Here is a 19,010-nt window from a genome sequence, read left to right on the forward strand (position 1 = left end):
ATCTCACATGCCCTTGCTTTTATCTTGGCTATTATCATGGTGTGAGGGGGAAAGGATGGACGAAAAGCAAACAAAGTTATGGCTAGACTAAGGAAAAAAATTGTGAGTGACTAAGGAAAAAATTGGGAGAGCTTTCAACTAATTCCCCGCCCCCCCCTTTAAGAGGGGACATTGACACCTGAGTGGACCTTTTCAGGAACTTGTAGTTTTTCTTCTTTATGCATTCCAAACTAAATGTATTTTACTGAGCAAAACGAAAAGGACAATGGAAACATCTTGGGAGGAAATCTGGTATTTAGGCTTCTTTGTACATGAAGGGAAGCCATAGATGCACTCTTAAAACTAGTTAATTCAGACTGTAGGACAGCACCCATCTGTCGTGTTTGAAATGCCTGTGCTGTATGTATAGTGCTCCAAACAGCAGTCAAGAGCTGTAAATGAGAAGAAATTGTTAGTTTTTACTCACTGAAAAGACAGACAGCAAAGTTTGTTCATGGAAAAATGCATTTTCTAAGCTCCTGTATCTCAGCAGTATTTGTGTGTGTCTGTATATTAAAAAAGGCAATGTTTTGTGCTGTTGCTGTGCTTGGGTTTTGTACAGTATTTAAACAGTAGATCTACATTGCAGCCTTCATTGCTGTGAGTCATCAGCCTGATGAGTTAACTAAGAGATCTCCTTTGACAGCAGAAAGCTTTCTCCCATTCTGTGCATTACTGCCCTATTTGTTTGGTACCAAATGCAGTATGGATGATTTTTGCCCTTTTTTTTTAAGCTCATCTGCATTCTGATCCTATTTAGAACATTCGGTGCAAAATAAAGTATCGATGAGGTTTGGGTGGTGTTTTTTTTTTAGCTCATCTGCATTGTGATGCTGCTTAGAGTACCCAACATTCTTTCAAATAATAAGTTAAAAGAAATGCTGCAGGGTTTACTCTGGGGGAAGAAATCAGTTCCCTGCCTACCACTGACTGTGAAAGAAACAGGTTTAACACCCCCAGGTTTTTTTTCTTTTTAGAAAGCATCTTTTTTTAGCCAGAAATCTCATAGCTTATTTAAATGGTGTTAAGTATGAATGTGACTATTTTATTTCCATCCAAGCAGAGCCTGGGTTTCAATCTTTTGCAACAAACTTGATTCAAATTAACGAACTCGCAGCAGTACTTAGCCAAGAGAAGTCTTTATAATGGGTATAAACTTCATATTGTTTTCCCCTGACCATGAAGTTGTCAGAAAATAAGCTATATGAGCTGTTAAGTCAGTTGATGAAGAGAATGTCCTACTTGAAAGGACAGGTGGATTACCCTGGTTGGATGTGTGTCTTTAACTCTTTTTTCCCCCATTGTGTGTCCTATCCTGCAATAATTCCATATGGTGTTTCTGGTGCACACTGTTACAGTATCCTTCCACATGCTGTGAGAGCTCAGTTAAAACAAAGGTTGCTTTGAAAAGAAGTGATTTTTTTACTGAAAGCATCTTGGTGTCTAGTACATAACACCTGAGAAGCATTGCTTTGGTTATTTGCAGTTAAAAAGCTAACGTAAATTAACCAAGATAGATTCAGAACTAAAATGACAACATGTTGAGTAGTTTTTTTTCCCTGTTCTGTACAGCATCAGGAGACACAGAAGAGTTCCCCATGAGTGCATTTCAGAGTCCAAACCTGCTTCCATTTCAGTCAGGGACTGATTTCTTCTGGCTTTCAGTAGAATTCAGTAAAATACACATCAGTGAGTTGCTCATTTGAACTATGTGGTTTAAATGGCTTCATAGGATTGGAAGGCTCAGTTTGTTCTCCACTGGCTCGTGTATTGTATTGGGAACCTTTATAGCATCACTACTTCATTAAAAAAATTACATATCCCTTTTTTTCCCCACTTAATAACCTGTTTATCTAGAATAAGTAATGCTTACAGATGTGTTATGTTCTGGTGGTACTGGAAGCAGGAACAACTTCAGCTTCTGCTATTTTCTGCTACAGTTTGTAAGAACTGTACTTTTCTTCCCCTTTGAGTCCCAACCCCAGTCCTCCAAATATTTATTTTTAATCCCTTCACAAACTGAAGCAGACTCCGTGCCAAAGCAGAGAACAGATCCTTTACTCTATGCTTGCATATTTCATTATGTTGCATAAATAATGCAAGTAAATCCGAAAGACACAAAAGCCACATAGCCACAGGTTGGCAGAACAAAGCAGCAGACACAAGAGATTGGGCTTCAGTGCTTGAAGGTGTAAAAGCAGAGCTAGGCTTCATAGATGGCAGGAGCCCACACAATTCCAGTGCAAAACTTGGTTACTATGAAAGAGGGGGAACAGAATCAGCCTGGCAGTGCTGTTGTGCTCAAAACTAAGGGGGTACCCTCCCCTTTTCCAGCTCCTGGTGCTGGAAAGTTCTCAGGATAAATGATTGTAGGGGAAAAGAAGTTAGAGAAGGTTTTTTGTTTGTCCCTGGTCATTCTCCTCCTGGCTTCGCTCACTCCTAGGGGAATACCTACCTTTTTTAGTAACGGGAGCAGGATAACTGCCAGGATGTGCCCTTAAACTGGAAAAAAGCCCATCTCAGGTTTCTGGCAAAAGACAAGAACTGGACTTGGGTGTGATCAGGAGGATAATGCAGTTCCCTGCTTGTTTGGGATGGGTTTTAATCAAAGCAGGTATTTCAAAAGGCAGTAGAAGGTAACAAGATGACAGGCTTGCAGCAGATGAGTTTGTACATGCTCCTATCTGGTCATCTTCTATTTATTAAGCAAACTGGACAGCCAAAAGAACCCAGGTCTTATCCCTCACATTCCCCACCATCTGTAGTACTCCTTTTTTTTGTGTGGTATGTTCATTGGTGGTGACACAAAATTGGCCAGGCCCTGCTCAACTAGATCAAGGGCCACCACTGTTCCTGTTGTTTCCACCAGATAACACATCAGTGTTTTTCCTGACTAATTGGGTTTGTTCAAATTAAGACCTAGAATTTAACCTTCCATATTCTGCTCTGCAGTTTTATAATTGAAGTCATTTTTCTATTTGATACTTATAAACTGGAGTCGAGTTCCATACAAGATTGACCATGAATGAATCCTGAAGAATCTTTTTTTTTTGGGGGGGTGGTGGTGTTGTTTTTTTAAAGTCATATGCAAGGTATGACTTTAATGTGTACAATTTAAGCATAGTAAAGGCAAGTCACTGGTTCTTAGGTTACCTATTGCAATTAAATATTGATAAAGGAAACAAACACCTTCCAATATCCTGCAAATCTGTGTCTTTTCCCTCTGTTGTCATCAACTGCATAGCTTTCAGGAGAGGCCAGTGAAAGGGGCAATGCAGAGCCTTACTAGATGCAAAGCAGTGGCTGAGTTTTGGCCCTGGTTGTCTCATTGTGGCTCTGATGAGCTAGGTAAGTCTCAGCAAGTTCACAGGTCACCTCCCAGAGTCAATGCCCTGGCATTTTATGGCCTTCTAATGAGCCGTTAAACTGGAGAAGAGGTAATTAAGTATGGTACTCGGGCATGATGTACACAGTACTGACTCCAGCTCTCTGATTTTAGGTTCCTCAGAAGACGATGAGGTCATTCAAGAAGGTCTCCTCAGGCTCAGGTCAGTCTTCTCTATAGCGTCTTACACGGCTGACTTTGTATCTATAAAGCTGAGGCGCTGCAGCGTCTGTGTCCCACCGGCTCTGAGCTTAATTCTTGGGGAGGAGAGAGAGAAAATCATTTCGTGCACAAGCCTCAGAGTTCCTGCTTGATGCTGCTTGAGTGTTGTGCAAGAGAAATAAACAGTTACATGAGGAAGGTTCACTTAACAGTAACCCACGGCAGACACTTGTTGCCAGCTGCAGGAGCCCACACGTCTGTGGGAAGGGTGTTGGACGGCCCACGGCGTACCCACCCGTGGCCGTACACACACCGAACTCCTCCAGTTCCTGCTCAGCACCAGCTGCGCCTCGCTACCACGCAGCCCGTTCCGATCCTGACCCAGCCGGCAGCGCTGCCCACCCGTCCAGCCCCCTGGGGCTCTGGCCGTGCCCACCCGCGGTGGCGCATGCGCGGGGCAGGGGCCGCGGAGCTCCCCCGCGGAGCGGCGCTGCGCACCCGCGGAAGGCAAAGCGGCCCAGGTATGCTGGTCTCTACGGGCTGCCCCAGCGATCCCGGGGCTGGGGTCAAGTTTTTCCCATGTGCGGGGTCGGGAGGAGCTCCTGTGGCATCTTCCGGGCGGATTCTCGCCCCGGCGGGACATGCATAGCCCAGGTGCGGCTGACCTGGTTGAGGGGACAGGCTGGGACAGGGCGCCTGAAACGCAGATCTTCCCCGCCCCTCCCCCGTTTGCGTCCTGTGCCTGCACCGAGGGAGGGGAGGCGATGGAACCGGGCCGCCGGCGCAGTTCCTTGCGGCGGGCAGCGGTACGCAGCCGGTGCCTTTGCGAGGGCGTCCTCCCTGCGGGCTTTTATCCTTGTCAGCTCCTTTAACCTGTCGGCCGAGCAGTAGCTATCGGTTGCAAATCCCCATATGAGAGACTGCTACTGTGCGTGAGACCGCATGCGGCGGCGGAGCTCGCCGGGTGGGAGCTTCCCGCGTCCGTTCCCCCCCTCGCATCCCATGCAGCATTAGAGCAAATTCCATAAATCCCCCATCCGTCGGCACGGACCCACGGGAGGAGAGGCGGCACCGGCACCGCCGCTTTTCATTTTGACCGAGTGTCATTAAACCCCGTCTTGAAACCACCCGGTCCTTCGGCCGGGGTCTCTCCGTCTCCCCACCGAAGGCTGCGGGGAGCCGCGACGGTGGCGACGGCTGGCGGCTGCCTCAGGCATACCGGCTCCCAAAGCCTGCTCCGGTGCAAGGGGGCGGGCGGGGAGCGAGAGGCTGCTATTTAAAAAGGCATTTTCGGCGAAGAGCCGTCGGGTTGTTGCGGGCGCTGTGCGAAACCTGTGCTATAAAAAGATGTACGTCGAGCAAATCCCATCCCTCACCGTTCCCAGCCGCAGGAAGCGCGCAGCTGGATCAGAGATGTGTTCTGGGCTTGTTTTGGTTTAATAAATTGTATGTATGTGTATATATATATATATATTCCTGCAGGGCTATGATTTATACATGAAAATCATAGTCCTGCTGGACCCACCCTGCTTTCCGACGTGCACGGGGAGGCATGTCACCGTGTCACCGTGTCACCATATCCCCGCTGGAAAGAAACCGCGTTTTCTGGAAGCCTTGAACAAAAGACGGAGGGCAGAGCCCCGCTCCGAGGGGCGGTGGCAGGGACAGCCCCGCCGCCGTGCCCGCGGGCATCGCCACAGCCCTCACGCCCGGCTGCCACCCGACTTTCGTCCTCCCTCACGCCCGGCGGGCAACGAGCGATTGGAACTGCGTGTGGCCTCCGTTCCCTGAGCGAGAGGAAGGGCCGGCGGGGCTCAGCCCCGGGCGTTGCAGGGCGGCGGAAAGGGAAGGCGGTTTTGGTGCCCGAAGCCTAGGTGAGGGCTGTGGTGGGAAGGGCTGAGCGCCGGCACCTCCTCGGCCCGGGCGTCATTGCGGAGTCGCACAGAGCCCCCCAGCCCCAGCGGGTCTCTGGCGTGAGGAAGCGGCTGGAAAGCCCTGCCACCGCCACCCCCTGGGCCCCCTCCCTCCGCGTTAAGAAGAGACGGTTTCGATAGAAACCGCGTAGGAAACGCGACGGGCGCCGTTATCCGGTCACACAGCGGCGAGAGTGGGCCGCGCGTGGGTCAGCCGCGGAGCCCAGCTATGAAGAGGGGGGCAGCGGGGGCTGCCCGGCTTCTCCTGCCTGCTCGGGGGCCAGGAGTGCTCGGTGGCTGGGCTTGGAAATGGGAAGTGGTGGCAGCGCCTCCAGCTCAGCTTTCCAGCGTAAAACGCGCGTTTTGTTCAAAAGCAGGCGGCTCGCTCGTTTGCGGGGCTTTTGGCTCATTTTTTGTTGGTTTTTTCCTTTTTTTTTCCTTTGGAGGTGAGGTCTTGAAAAAGAAATAAATTGTTTTTATTGCTGTAGGAAATAGAAGCCAGAGTTGGGACTTTAAAGGTTTTTAGGAAGGTGGCAAATTGGAAATCCAACACCACTGGGTTTGGTTACACAGTTTCAAGTGAAAGCTTACTCTGCATTTCCACAAAATTTCCTGCTTCCTAGAATGGTCTTCACCAAAATTAGCAATAGGGCAAAATCTGATGATAGAAAGAGCCCTTCCTTCCTTCCTTCCTTCCTTCCTTCCTTCCTTCCTTCCTTCCTTCCTTCCTTCCTTCCTTCCTTCCTTCCTTCCTTCCTTCCTTCCTTCCTTCCTTCCTTCCTTCCTTCCTTCCTCTCTTTCTTTCTCTCTTTCTCTCTTTCTCTCTTTCTCTCTCTCTCTCTCTCTCTCTTTCTCTCTCTCTTTCTCTCTTTCTCTCTTTCTTTCTCTTTCTCTCTTTCTTTATCTCTTTTATTTTCTCTTTTTTCTCTTTTTTTATTTTCTCTTTTATTTTCTCTTTTTTCTTTTCTCTTTTATTTTCTTTTGTCTTATTTTCCCTTTCTTTCTCTCTTTCTCTCTTTCTCTCTTTCTCTCTTTCTTTCTCTCTTTTATTTTCTCTTTTTTCTCTTTTTTTATTTTCTCTTTTATTTTCTCTTCTCTTTTGTCTTTTCTCTTTTCTTTTCTTTTGTCTTATTTTCCCTTTCTTTCTTTCTTTCTTTCTTTCTTTCTTTCTTTCTTTCTTTCTTTCTTTCTTTCTTTCTTTCTTTCTTTCTTTCTTCCTTTCTTCCTTTCTTCCTTTCTTCCTTTCTTCCTTTCTTCCTTTCTTCCTTTCTTTCTCTCTTCCTTTCTTTCTCTCTTTCTCTCTTCCTTTCTTCCTTTCTTCCTTTCTTTTCTGATCTATTAACATTATTATTTTTTTTTTCCCTCCACCAACTGGCTTGTTCCAAGAGGCTTTATCCTCTTGGCTTTCCCCCCTCCCCCCAATTCTTTGGGAATGGATTTTGGAAGGGTGTTAGTGAGTTGGATTATTTTTCTTTTTCTTTTCTTTTCTTTTTTTTTTTTTCCCCTTTCTTTCTTTTTATTTTATTTTTTTTTTTCCGGAGAGTTCCCAGCTGGCAACAGCTCTCTCTACCTTCCACAAAACTTGAAAGGCTGATGTCCCTTGCAGGAAATGAATGAGTCGATAACATCTGACACCAGTGACCAGTCCAGTGACCCCAACCTTAATTCCACTAATACTGGAGGCCTGAAAATCTCAGCAAAGACCCTTTGCAGATCCACCCCCACCACACATTTACATTTCACCCAAAAAAAAGGAGAGTGCATTTCTTTAGCAGTGTAAGAAACCCTGTGCAACAAATACCTTAACTCTCGTTTATTGACCTGGGTTTGTAGTTTTTCATTTGTTCGTGGAAGAAATGAGATTGAATTTTCTTTTAACTGAAATTTGCTGACAACATTTTGTCCATTTAATGAATTCCAGCAACTCGTTTCTGTCTGTTTAACCAATATTCTAGCCTCTAAGGATTTTTTTTTGTACCAAATCTCGTCAAAATAAATCAACCTGACAAAGAAAAGAAAAAAAACCACCAAAAAACCACATCCAAACAAAAACAATAATAAAGCCTTTAAAAATGGTTAAAGAGAATAGTTTTTATCATTAATAAAGACTTTTTAAATGGTTAAAGAGAGTAGTTTTTAACCAATAATAGAGACTTTTTAAATGGTTAAAAAGAGTAGGTTTTAACCAATAATAAAGACTTTTTAAATGGTGAAAGGGAATAATTTTTATCCAATAATAAAGCCTTTAAAAATGGTTAAAGAGAGTAGTTTTAGACCAATAATAAAGACTTTTAAAATGGTGAAAGGGAAAAATTTTTATCCAATAATAAAGCCTTTAAAAATGGTTAAAGAGAGTAGTTTTAGACCAATAATAAATACTTTTAAAATGGTTAAAGAGAATAATTTTATCCAATAATAAAGCCTTTAAAAATGGTTAAAGAGAGTAGTTTTAGACCAATAATAAAGACTTTTGAAATGGTGAAAGGGAAAAATTTTTATCCAATAATAAAGACTTTAAAAATGGTTAAAGGGAATAATTTTTATCCAATAATAAAGACTTTAAAAATGGTTAAAGGGAATAATTTTTATCCAATAATAAAGACTTTAAAATGGTTAAAGAGAGTAGTTTTGAACCAAAAATAAAGACTTTTAAACTGGTTAAAGAGAGTAGCTTTTAACCATAAAAAAAAACCTTTTAAAACGGTTTAAGAGAATACTTTTTGTCTTCTTTTTCTTGTAGGGGAGGGGCAGAAAGAGGTCGTCACTCTGCTGTAAGAAATGTGGTTTGGGGTGCTTTAAGTAAGTGGAATAAACTTTTTTTTTCTTACAGTAACTTTTTTGTTTGTTTGTTTGTTTTTTAGTTTCCAGCTGGATTTTGGCGTGCATTAAAATCTCGCACGTTTATTATATAGTAGATATCGTCCCGGTCATAAGATCCGAGCATATAAAATTACTGGTGATGTAATATTGTAAAATAATCGCTGTTGTAAAGGGGGAAGGGAGGTTACGAGCTGAAAAGAGGGGGGAAAAAAGAAGTGGTATGTTGCACGAATGCGTAAGGAAGGTCAGTGTAGGAAGTCGACCTCCACTGTTGAAATAACCTATAGGAAATTTACGGTTGAAGACTGCAAAGGAATTTCAGGATTTAAAGCTTCTGCTCCACTTGCCAGGCTGCTTTGGAGCTCCTAGCCCTTTTTTGCCCACCCTCGCTTCTTTCTAGCAAAGGATCAAACCAGCACCTTGGTCTTTCACACAGAAATGAGGCGCTAGCCAGGGAATTTGCACTTTCCTGAAAGACAACAAAAGGAGTAAACAGGCCCGTGGGGGCACAGGCGTCCCCCTTAATTGGGCAGACTGATCGACGCCACTTCCCAAACAACAGCAAGTGCTTTGCAAATGCATAAACCCCTTGCATTCAGGTCCTGCACCGAGCCGGTTGTTGCTTCGGCTTTTGTTTTCTGTGTGTCTTTAGGAGAAGAGAGGAGGGGGAGAAGGGGGCTTAATAAGAAAGTAATTGAGGCCAGGTTTGAACAAGGTACAAGCGACGCTTATACAATACTGCCTGTAAAGTGAGATTGTATGTGAGTAGGGGAGGAAAGAAGACCCAGAATGGGATGCTTTCAGACCTCCGTCTCTACCTTTACATTGAAGGAGCAAGGACCGATGGGGAACAAAACGGAACCGCAGCACATAACCGGAGGGCGGGGTGTGTGTGTGTGGGTGTTTGTACTGGTTTACGTTTCTTGTAGTATCTTTAAAGCGAGGGTTTGGCCATGAGTGCAGCGGCAGCAGGGCTGGCGAGCAGGTTGTAGCTGTGTACCTGCGGGAACAGAAGGGGCTGTACCTTCCTAGGGGGGTGTGCGCGGCTGTCACCGAGCCCGTTACACAGCGCACATTGCTTTTCCGAGTTGGATCCCCCCTCCCGCTGGCAGCCAAGACTTAAAACAGCAGCAGCAGCCCCCGGCCAGCGCTATTCCTCCTGTTCCTCCCCCTCTTTGTCTTCTTCTCTTTTTGCTCCGGCTTTTTTTTTTTTTCCGGCCTTCCTCCTCTCTAGCAAATCCTTTTCTCTGTCACTCTTCCTCCTCCTCCTCTCTCCCTCCCTCTCCCGGCGAACAATCGCTGCTGATTGAGGTTCACTCCCAATACCAGGCTTGAAAACTGGGCTCTTATTTAGGAAGTCATTAATCACATCCCCTCCCCCGGAAAGAGATGGCGGAGTAAACCTGTGAAGTACAATTCCGCGGCCCCCCATCCCCCTCTAGAAATGTTCTGAACCGCTTAAACCCTCCGCAACATTCTGGGCCGAGTGAAGGTGATCTCGCGTTTCCGGAGCCTTCGAAGGGTGCTTTTTTGGTTGGTTGTGTTTGAATACCACGTTAAGAACGTGAAGCACGGGCAGCGGCGGCACACGCGTGGACACACACACATGCTCATGGACATACGTGCACATACATGCACATACGGAGGCACACGAACGCGCGCACCACGCACCTACACTCACATGAAAACATACATGGACGCGCACACATGAGCACACCTCATACACGCACACACATGTGCACACACTTACGTGCACACAAATATGCGGGGAGCAGCAGGTTTCCCCCCTGCTGGGGCCCTGAGTGGCTTTTTCCCCAGGTGGAAGCCACGATGTGGTTTTGCTAGTCCCCGTATTTTGCACATCGATGCTTCCCTCCACACCTACTGCACGTTTCCACACACGGCTGCACTCCGTTTGTGAGCACAGACTCGGTTGGCTTGGAAAAGATCTTGTAAAATCAAGTCCAGTCCCGCGTTACGCGTGGGGTCGGGTAGCCACGATCACCCCAGCCATCCTATCTACAGGTTATGTGTTGTTCTCGGAGCTGCATCTCGGAACACGCGGAGCTTCCTACGTATTTTGCATGCACAGGAGCGCAGAGAGACCAGAATAATACGTCATCTCGATTTCCCGTCAAGAAGCGTGCAGATTAGCTGTTGGGGTGGGGGGGAAGGAAAAAAAAAAGAAAGGGAAAAAAAAAAAGAAAGAAAAAAAGAAGAAGAAAAGGAAAGGAAGGAAAAAAAAATAAGAAGAAGAAAGGGAAGGAGGGGGGAGGAAAAAAAAAACCCGTGTTGGAAATTTCTTGTTCATTCATAAATTCTTTTGGCGTGTCAGCCTGGTTGCAATGGCGATTGGCTGCTCCTGGCTGCTGCCAGCCCCTGAAGGAGCCGATGTGAAATTAGTAGCAAGAAAGCATGTAATTGAGCGAGTCACGTGTGCGCAGGGGGCCAGAAACGCAGCAGAGAGAAGGGGGAAAAATCCAAAGAGGGAAAGCACATTAGACCATGCGAGCTAAATTTGCGATCGTTCCAAAGCAGGATGTTAGATTAATGCCGAAGACCACCTCGATCCACAGGGAAAGTTTTCATCTCAGCAGTTTGGAGCAGAGGGCCCCTGGGGCAACATGGCCGAAGGTTAATTTTCTTCTTCTTTTTTTTTTTTCTCCTCCCTTTTTTGCCTATTTTTCCCTCCTCCCCCCCCCCCCCCCCCCCCCCCCCCATTGTTTTACTATGATTTTCGCTCTCTCTCTTTCCCTTCTTCCCCTCCATCTCTTCCCCCACCTTCCTCCCCGCACTCCCCCCCCCCCCCCCCCCCCCTTTTTCACCCAACTCTGCATTACCCTTTTTAAGCAGCTCGCTCAAGGGGGCTTTCTCCAAACCCATTGTTACCCAGCTCAGAAACTGTTCCGTACCGCCCACCCCGATTCATAACTTGAAAAGCTTTCAGGGGGCTATTGTTTGAATTGTTCCTGTTTGATTAAGCACAGTAGCGGTGGTGGGATGAGAAAACGGCCCTACACCTGTCCCAACTTTAACCCAAACTTTATGCCAAGGAGGGATGGAGACACGCTGGAAAATAGTGGTTTCGGCGCTGCATGTGCAATAACCAGTTGTGCAATCTACCCATTTTTGCTTATTCTCTCTCCTCCACCCCTCCTCGGCCGGATTCCCCCCCCCCCCCCCCCCCCCCCTTTTCGCCCCCACCCACCCCCACCCCCCTGAGTCCTGCGCCTTGGCGAGGAGAGACTAATTGGGCTGAGAATTTCTGTTGAGCAATGGGATCGGTCTTAAACCAGCAATATCCAAGTAAAGTATCGCGTTCCGTGCTGTAATGGGACTGAAAGATGGAGTTAAATGGAAAAATAGACGTGTGGAGGGAAACGTGGGCTGCCCTGGGCAGAGGCACAGCCTCCGTGCGCTGCTTCCTCCCGGGAACCTCCGGTGATTTTAAAGTTCTTATGTATTTTGGGGAGGAGATTCTTTATTTTAGGATTTTTTTTGGGGGGGGGGGATAGGCTTTTCATGCTTTGATTTTATTTCTTTACTTCTGTTTTGTTCGGTTTTTTATATCTTGACTGGAGCAACTCCTTTACACGGGGGCAAAAGGATGTTATCATAATTTAACTCTTTGCATCTCGTTTCCCCCCCCCCCACCCCGTTCCTTCTTTTTCTCCCCCCCCCCACCTCCCCAACGTTCTCTTACACACACACCCCCACCCCTCCCCAACCCACACCCCCTCCCCGCCTTTCCCTCATCCTCAGCAGGGGCGAGTAAAGGTGGAGACGAGCCCGGGAAGTTGCCGGAGCAGGAAGAAGAGGAGGAATCCCAGGTTTTGCACGGAACCGGCCATTGCAAATGGTTCAATGTGAGAATGGGATTCGGGTTCATCTCCATGAGCAACCGAGAAGGAAGCCCCTTGGAGTCGCCGGTTGATGTCTTTGTACACCAAGTAAGACTCATTTTTTTTCCTCTCCCATCTGCCTGCCAGAATTTGGTTGAGCTCAGTGGGACTCTGGTTTCATGTGAAGAGCGGTAGCCTGTTTTTCCGAGGTGTTTAGGTACATCTGTAATTAAAAAGTGGCCTTAGGTAGTGGTTTTGCTGGCAGAGGCCAATTCGAGTAGATAAGGTTGTTAGATTGTGCTTAGTCGCCGTGGCTGGAGATCTGTGCAAAGGGATAACGCTGTTTCTTCAGCCCTTCCTCCTGGGTTAGAATCCCCTCCTGTGCTTTCTGTTTGTTTCCCAGTGCTATGCTTTGCTTTTTTGGCAAGGTTTGTCATCTGTTACTGCACTGATCACAGGCAGATTGTGTCTTTCCTTGGAAACCGGTTAAAATTAAGCTCGGGAAAGGATAAATAGATGTCGGGTTTCGTTCAGTTAACGTTTTTTTATGCCACTTAGAACGCTTTTCTTGGGAACAGCGAATTGCTTATTTTGCAAAGCTCGTCTGAGATTAGTTAGTGAAATGGAGACATAATTGTGGTGGTGTTTTGCAGTAACTCGGACCTGGAAGTGTCCCTGTGGTGACACACTGAAGCGTGCATGCGGCTTGGTTGGATGGATGGGTTTTAAATACTCCTTTCTAAGTGATAAAAGACAAGAAAAGAAAGGCAAAAAGGGACTAAGGGATCAGAGCCGAAGTCTCTGGGAGGCTGCAAGGGAGAGAAGGAGCCTGTGGCCGTTGGGTTTATTTGTAGGCACAGCAGCACGAACGGTGTTTGCCTTCGGCACGGGGAAGCTGGCAGGAGTGCCTGCGGAGGAGCCTCAGAGATGCCTACACAATGATCCAGGCACTTTCCCCGAGGTCTGCGGCATGGTTTGTGAAGATGGAGCTTGTGTAGACCTTCCCTGGTTCTTCAGTCACTCTCCAGTCCCAACAACGCCACTGTGAAGTTCACCCTCCTTGTCTGGGCACAGGAGAGTGGTGCCAGGTAAAGAGACCATTTTGGGCTTGGCCAGGGCCATGTTAGGGAGGCAGGAAGGCATCTAAGCCTCTGACGTGCTTGGCCATTTTCTATGACGTTGGCAGTGGCGGGGCCGGGGGCGTGTGCCGTGATTGGAGATCGATTCCCTTTTGGTGTGCCACTTGACGGCCCGGCCTCGCTCGGTGGCAGCTCCAACCAGGCTTTTACAGTGAAACACACTTTTCCTGGGGCGTAATGAAAGGGTGAGAGGCTGCTGCTGGCGCACGTTGTCCTGCTTCTTGTCGGCGGTGGAGTGGTTTCTCATCTTGGTGGCTTGACGCACACCTTAAGGGCTGGCTGCTTGCATTTGGAATTATGTGCAAAGTGGAGAACAGAATTAGTGTATTCTTACATGTCCTACTTTGTACTGACCTATGAGGTACCCTCCCCCCCTTCCTTGCCTTTTTCTTTCTAGAGCTGAATGAATTTTAACATTTAGAAGAAGCAATCTTTCTCCTTTCCTCCCCCCACCCCCTTTCTTCCTTTCTTCGTACCATTTTCTGTCACAAAATTGCTCTTTACACTGCCATAAATCTACTTTTTATGCATAAGCCCTTTTTCTTCATCTAATGTTCCTGTTAAAACACTTCATTCTTTTTGCTTCTCAGATAATAGAAGACAAACATTGGCAGCATTGCAGCGTTTGTTAATAAAACACATTTGGAAACAAAGATATTTGAGCTGTGGAAGTAGAGAAGCGTTGGACTGCTGCGTGATAAGATGATACATTTAAGTCATAGTAGACACTGTGTGCTGTTCCTTAATGGAAACTAGTCGGAGAGGGTAATAAAGTAGGTGAGAAATCTGGAAGCCACCATTCATGTGTGTCACCTAAAGGAGGGGGCGAGAAGGAAATGTTTGGCTATACTCTAATAAACTATAATTTATTGGTATCCTGAGGTTGCTAGGACATAGCACAGTGGAAAAGGCAGTGGGAAATAGCATGTTTTGTCACACATCCACTCTGCACCTCAGTCATTTGGAGATGTTATTACTGAGTGAAGTTAGCAGCAGCCTTCCAACAAAGAGAATGCATTTCTCACCACTTGCATTCTGATGAAATCTAGCAGAGATAAACTTCACAGTGAGAGAAATCTTCTTTCAGTCCAAAGCAGAATTGCTCTGCTTAATGTAATGGAAGAAGCAGCATCTGTTTTGTTCTGTAGATGGTTTATATTGCCTTATAGAAGGCTCTGTGTTAACTGTCCAGTGGTAACAGCAGCATCCAGAGCATAAAAATGTCCCGGAAGCAGCAGAATTATTTAACAGTGCTGCTGCTTGTATAAGAGAGGCTGTTGCCTGAACAGTCACTCTTAGTTTCATTAATCTGGAAAACTTGGTTATGTGAAAAGGCCTTTTTCAAGGGAAATGTGTTGATTAGTGGAAACAATATATTGGTGTCCAGTGCTGCTTGCAAAACTCTTCATTCATTTGTGTGCTCCTCCTGCAATGTTTGTAGCTGCTGGTGTCACTTCATACAGTCAGACAGCAGAGAAGCTTCCATCAGGCTGAGCCCCCAGGTCCTGTCAAAGCTAGGTTGGATCCTGCAACAAGGCTTTGACTTCCTTACCTTGCCTTTTCTTGCCGAGGTCATGCCTAGCCGATGAGATCTTGCCCTGAGCGAAAACTTACTGGCTGTCAAGTCAAAATTCCTGTAATAGTTTCAGCTCATTACACCTAGACTTCTGAGGGGGCAATAAATAATTCTGCTTTCCTCCTGCAGTTCCCCCTTGCTAGTGTGCAGGCTGTACTCACCTTTCTCTCAGCTCTGTGCTTCGCTCAATGTGCATATTGGTATTTTGGGGGGATGATGCTTCTCTTTGGACTTCTGTTTCACCTAATCAAAGCTCTGCTCCTGAAACAGAACTTTTAGCAGAGCTTTTTTAGCACCATTAAGCTTTTAACTCTACAGTTTTAAATCCTTCCTTCAGCACTAATCGTTTGGATTGATCTCTGAACTACTTTCAGGTTGTTGTTGCCCTTCTGGTAATGTGGAACCCTGAGCTAGAGGTGTTATTTAGGGGAGAAACGCATCAGCCATCATCATCTCTGTGCATCTCTGTGTGCGCAATGTAAATTGGAGACACTTACAAACATCTACACTCCTGGTGTCCCTTTCCAGCTTTATTCTGGGGACATTTACAAACATCTACACTCCTGGTGTCCCTTTCCAGCTTTATTCTGGGGACATTTACAAACATCTACACTCCTGGTGTCCCTTTCCGGCTTTATTCTGGGGACATTTACAAACATCTACACTCCTGGTGTCCCTTTCCAACTTTATTCTGGGGACATTTACAAACATCTACACTCCTGGTGTCCCTTTCCAGCTTTATTCTGGGGACATTTACAAACATCTACACTCCTGGTGTCCCTTTCCAGCTTTATTCTGGGGACATTTACAAACATCTACACTCCTGGTGTCCCTTTCCAGCTTTATTCTGGGGACATTTACAAACATCTACACTCCTGGTGTCCCTTTCCAGCTTTATTCTGGGGACGTTTACAAACATCTACACTGAATGTATCTTTCCAGCTTTATTCTGGGGACATTTACAAACATCTACACTCCTGGTGTCCCTTTCCAGCTTTATTCTGCTATAGCTTCCAGCTTTAAGTCACCTGTTTGAGTCGTTCAGTGTTAGACAAACATTGCAAGTCCTAAAACCTGTTTAATTTCTCTAAGAGAAATCATGCCCAATGCCAGCAGTGTCCCAGTCCACTTTTTTGTTTTGCCAGAAAATGAAGATGAGTCCTGTCAGCCCTTTGTTAAATCCAAGGAGTGAGCACCTTGCTGCATTTGGCTCGGTATTGATATTTGGACTTCAAATAGGTTAGGGTAGAAAAAAATCTTGTCGCTTGCTTCTCTTTTATGATGTGAATCCTGCACATAGTTGTGTGTGAGCAGCTCTTGTTAAATTTGACAAGATCTATTTCTCACAGGGTGAAACAGAAGTGGAGAGAGCAATCAAAACCTTTTCTGGTGTGCACACACCCCCCAGAAAAGCTCTCCCTTGCTAAGAACTAAGGAGAGCTCAAGGTTTCACAGAACTGGAGATGATGTTTGTTACTCTGATACTTGTTTTTTCTGGCACATTCAAAACTGTGCCCACAGCTTAGGTGTGTGCAACTTCTCTTGGATGCTGGCAGAAAGGCAAAAATGCTTTGGATTCTTTTTTGCTCTGATTGTGTATGGACTGTGTTAGAAAGGTGTCTGCCTTCCTTGCTTAGCAGGAAGCCCGGGTGTTAAAGCTGGTGAGTAGGCTGCTGGGTGTAAAGGAATACAATTAAAGACATTTTTTGGGCAATATCAAGGGTGACAATTTTATGTTCTGAGTAGTGTCTTGCAGGATGAGATGGATTGTTTGGTGTGGAAAGTGTTTGTTGGGGCCTGGCTCTGTAGACCAAAATTCTCACTGCATTAAAGGATTGATAGAGGATTTCTGAAGTGGGACCTTAAACCTGATCCTTCTGTGGGATCCTCTTTTATGAGATGGGGAGAGGAAGGAAGGGAGGAGCAGCGTGCAGGAGGTGGTGTATTTTGTTTTCTCATTAAAGGAACATGGTTGGTTTGAAATTTGTCACTTTCATCTGAACTTTCTAACTGTTGGCTGCAAGATTTGATGAAACAGGAAGAGTCTTTTTTTCTTTCACCGAGGTCTTTGCTGCACTGTTGTTTGTAGATGGCAAATTTTGTTCTTGCTGTTGCAAGTACCTGTAACAAAAGGAGGGGAAATGACTGAGACTACTCAGTTAAGATTGTGAGCAGAAGAAGAAATGGAACATTAGACATGTAAGCTCAAGTATAAATGGGAAATGAGACATGTAAGCTGAAGAATAAATGGGAAATGAGACATGTAAGGCACATCTGAAGTCTTTTCCCTCAATTTGACTGACCATCCTTGCTCATCATTTAAAAAGGCAAGCATTTGATTAGTTCCTATGCCACAGTTGATCTCTTTTTCATGAAGTTGGGCCTGGCATGCTGCAGTGAGTGCTGGCTTCCTTATATTGTGACATGGATTCTGTGCTCATCTTTTCCATTTCTAGGCTGTTAGGAGCCTATTAAAAGCTGCTTAAATGCTCAGGATAACTGGAAGTTCTGGGCGAGCAAGTAAGATCAATACCATGTTGTTCCTTATCATTAAATGTGGCACAGCAGTGCCTTTTTGAAGTCCAGGAGTCTCCATGCAGAGGATGCTGTCACAAATGCGTCATCTTTGACTTGTGCTGGGCACCAGGCAAGGCCAGCCCTAACCAGAACAACAGTGGCCAGCAGGATTTTGAGAGGGAAGCCGAGAAAGGAAGCAAATGGGGAGCAAACTTGTGTCTGCAGTGAGCAAATCGTGCAGAGAGCAGAGGTGGGCATGCAAGGCTGTTCAGCAGCCTCAGTGTGTGTAGAATGTGTACTGGGTAGCTGCTGGAGAGCTGGAGCCAAGCTTGGGCACGCACCCAGTTGTGCTGGAGCGTACAGAGAAAATTGACTTTCAATTATGTGGACTATGGATTTGTGGAGCAGTGCAGCCTTGTTTGGGATTTTATTTCTTTCTTTAGGCTACTAATTAGCCCAGTCCTGCATTTCAAGTCCTAGACAGATGGCAAAATACTTCACTGAGGGGCACGATGGCTGTGTAAAGAAACCTGTAATTTGGTATTCAAGTTATGGAGCTGCCATCTGTGGAAATACCTTCCAGATTTCCTCTTTTTTTCCTTCTAAAGCCAAGATTACAGTCCAGTTCTGTCAAGAGCTGCGAATGGCAAGTCAGAAATGGTGTTGAATCAGAGAAGGGTTTGCTGAAGAAATGTAAACATTCAATAGTGACAAGGGAAAATGACCCAATGACAGGTCTGCACTGGGACTCTTTGCTTAAGAGAGATCTTCCCCTCTTTGGCAAAGCAGTCAGTAGACCCTTCCCAGAGCCTGCTGTCCTCCTTTCCTCCAGGACTGAGGAAGCTGTGCACAGAGGTTGTGATACTGGAAGGAAGAGGATATTTTGGCTGGGGCACTAATGTGAGGTATCAAAGCAGATGTATGAACTGAAGCTAAAAAGGAAATGAATCGTCAGACTGGGGGGGAAATGTCATTATTGTTGCTTGTGCTGGTTTGTAACTACACCACTGAAGTAACAGCTGTATCCAGAGACACTTTTGGTTTGGACTCTTTACAAAACATACTTCCATGTAGATGCAGTTTATCTTCCTGTAAGCCATCTCAGGAAAGCCTCTTGTCTTTCCCCCACGGATCAGCATCAGAAGCAAAATTAGACCCAGCAGTTTCTACAGAGGTGGCTAAAAGTCACTGCAGAGCTGTCACCTAAGATCCTAAGAACCCAGAGGTCAGAGCTGTTCATGATGTTTCTTAAAACACAGAGAAATAAAGACATACCATTTACGTTTTCAATTCTCTGTCTTTAAGGGTGAGTTTTTTTCTCTCCCTTTTTGTTAATCCATCTGAAAGTTCTCCTGACTGATGGAAAGTTGTTTTGGGACATTCAGCTCTGTCTAAGGGATGGTTATTCAGGACAGGGCTGGACTAGGTTTTGCTGTCACTGGTGAGAGCAGTGAACCTCTAAACTGCTTTTACGTAAGCACAGTATCAGTAAAGACCCTTGCCTGGAAGGTAGGGAAGTGTTTCTGATGGCTTGAGCATATTTAGTTGGAGAAATTGGCTTGTCCTCAGATTATTCTGGCTGGTCCTGACTTAAAATGTGCATGTGTGTGTATGTGT

At 45.8% G+C, this 19,010-nt stretch overlaps 1 protein-coding gene across 1 annotated transcript in view; it reads left to right on the forward strand.

Annotated features, from left to right (window-relative positions):
• The first annotated feature begins 3,458 nt into the window (after positions 1-3,458).
• The window catches only part of LIN28B (lin-28 homolog B), a 69,678-nt gene continuing 54,126 nt past the window's right edge, over positions 3,459-19,010 (forward strand). Inside the window, exons 1-2 of the mRNA XM_064170089.1 lie at positions 3,459-3,587; positions 12,085-12,269. Coding sequence (XP_064026159.1) covers positions 3,554-3,587; positions 12,085-12,269 — 219 coding nt within the window. The 5' untranslated portion in view covers positions 3,459-3,553. The remainder of the gene's footprint in view (positions 3,588-12,084; positions 12,270-19,010) is intronic.

The sequence above is a fragment of the Pogoniulus pusillus genome, chromosome 33 (genome assembly GCF_015220805.1).
Source record: "Pogoniulus pusillus isolate bPogPus1 chromosome 33, bPogPus1.pri, whole genome shotgun sequence".
NCBI classification, from domain to species: Eukaryota; Metazoa; Chordata; class Aves; order Piciformes; family Lybiidae; genus Pogoniulus; species Pogoniulus pusillus.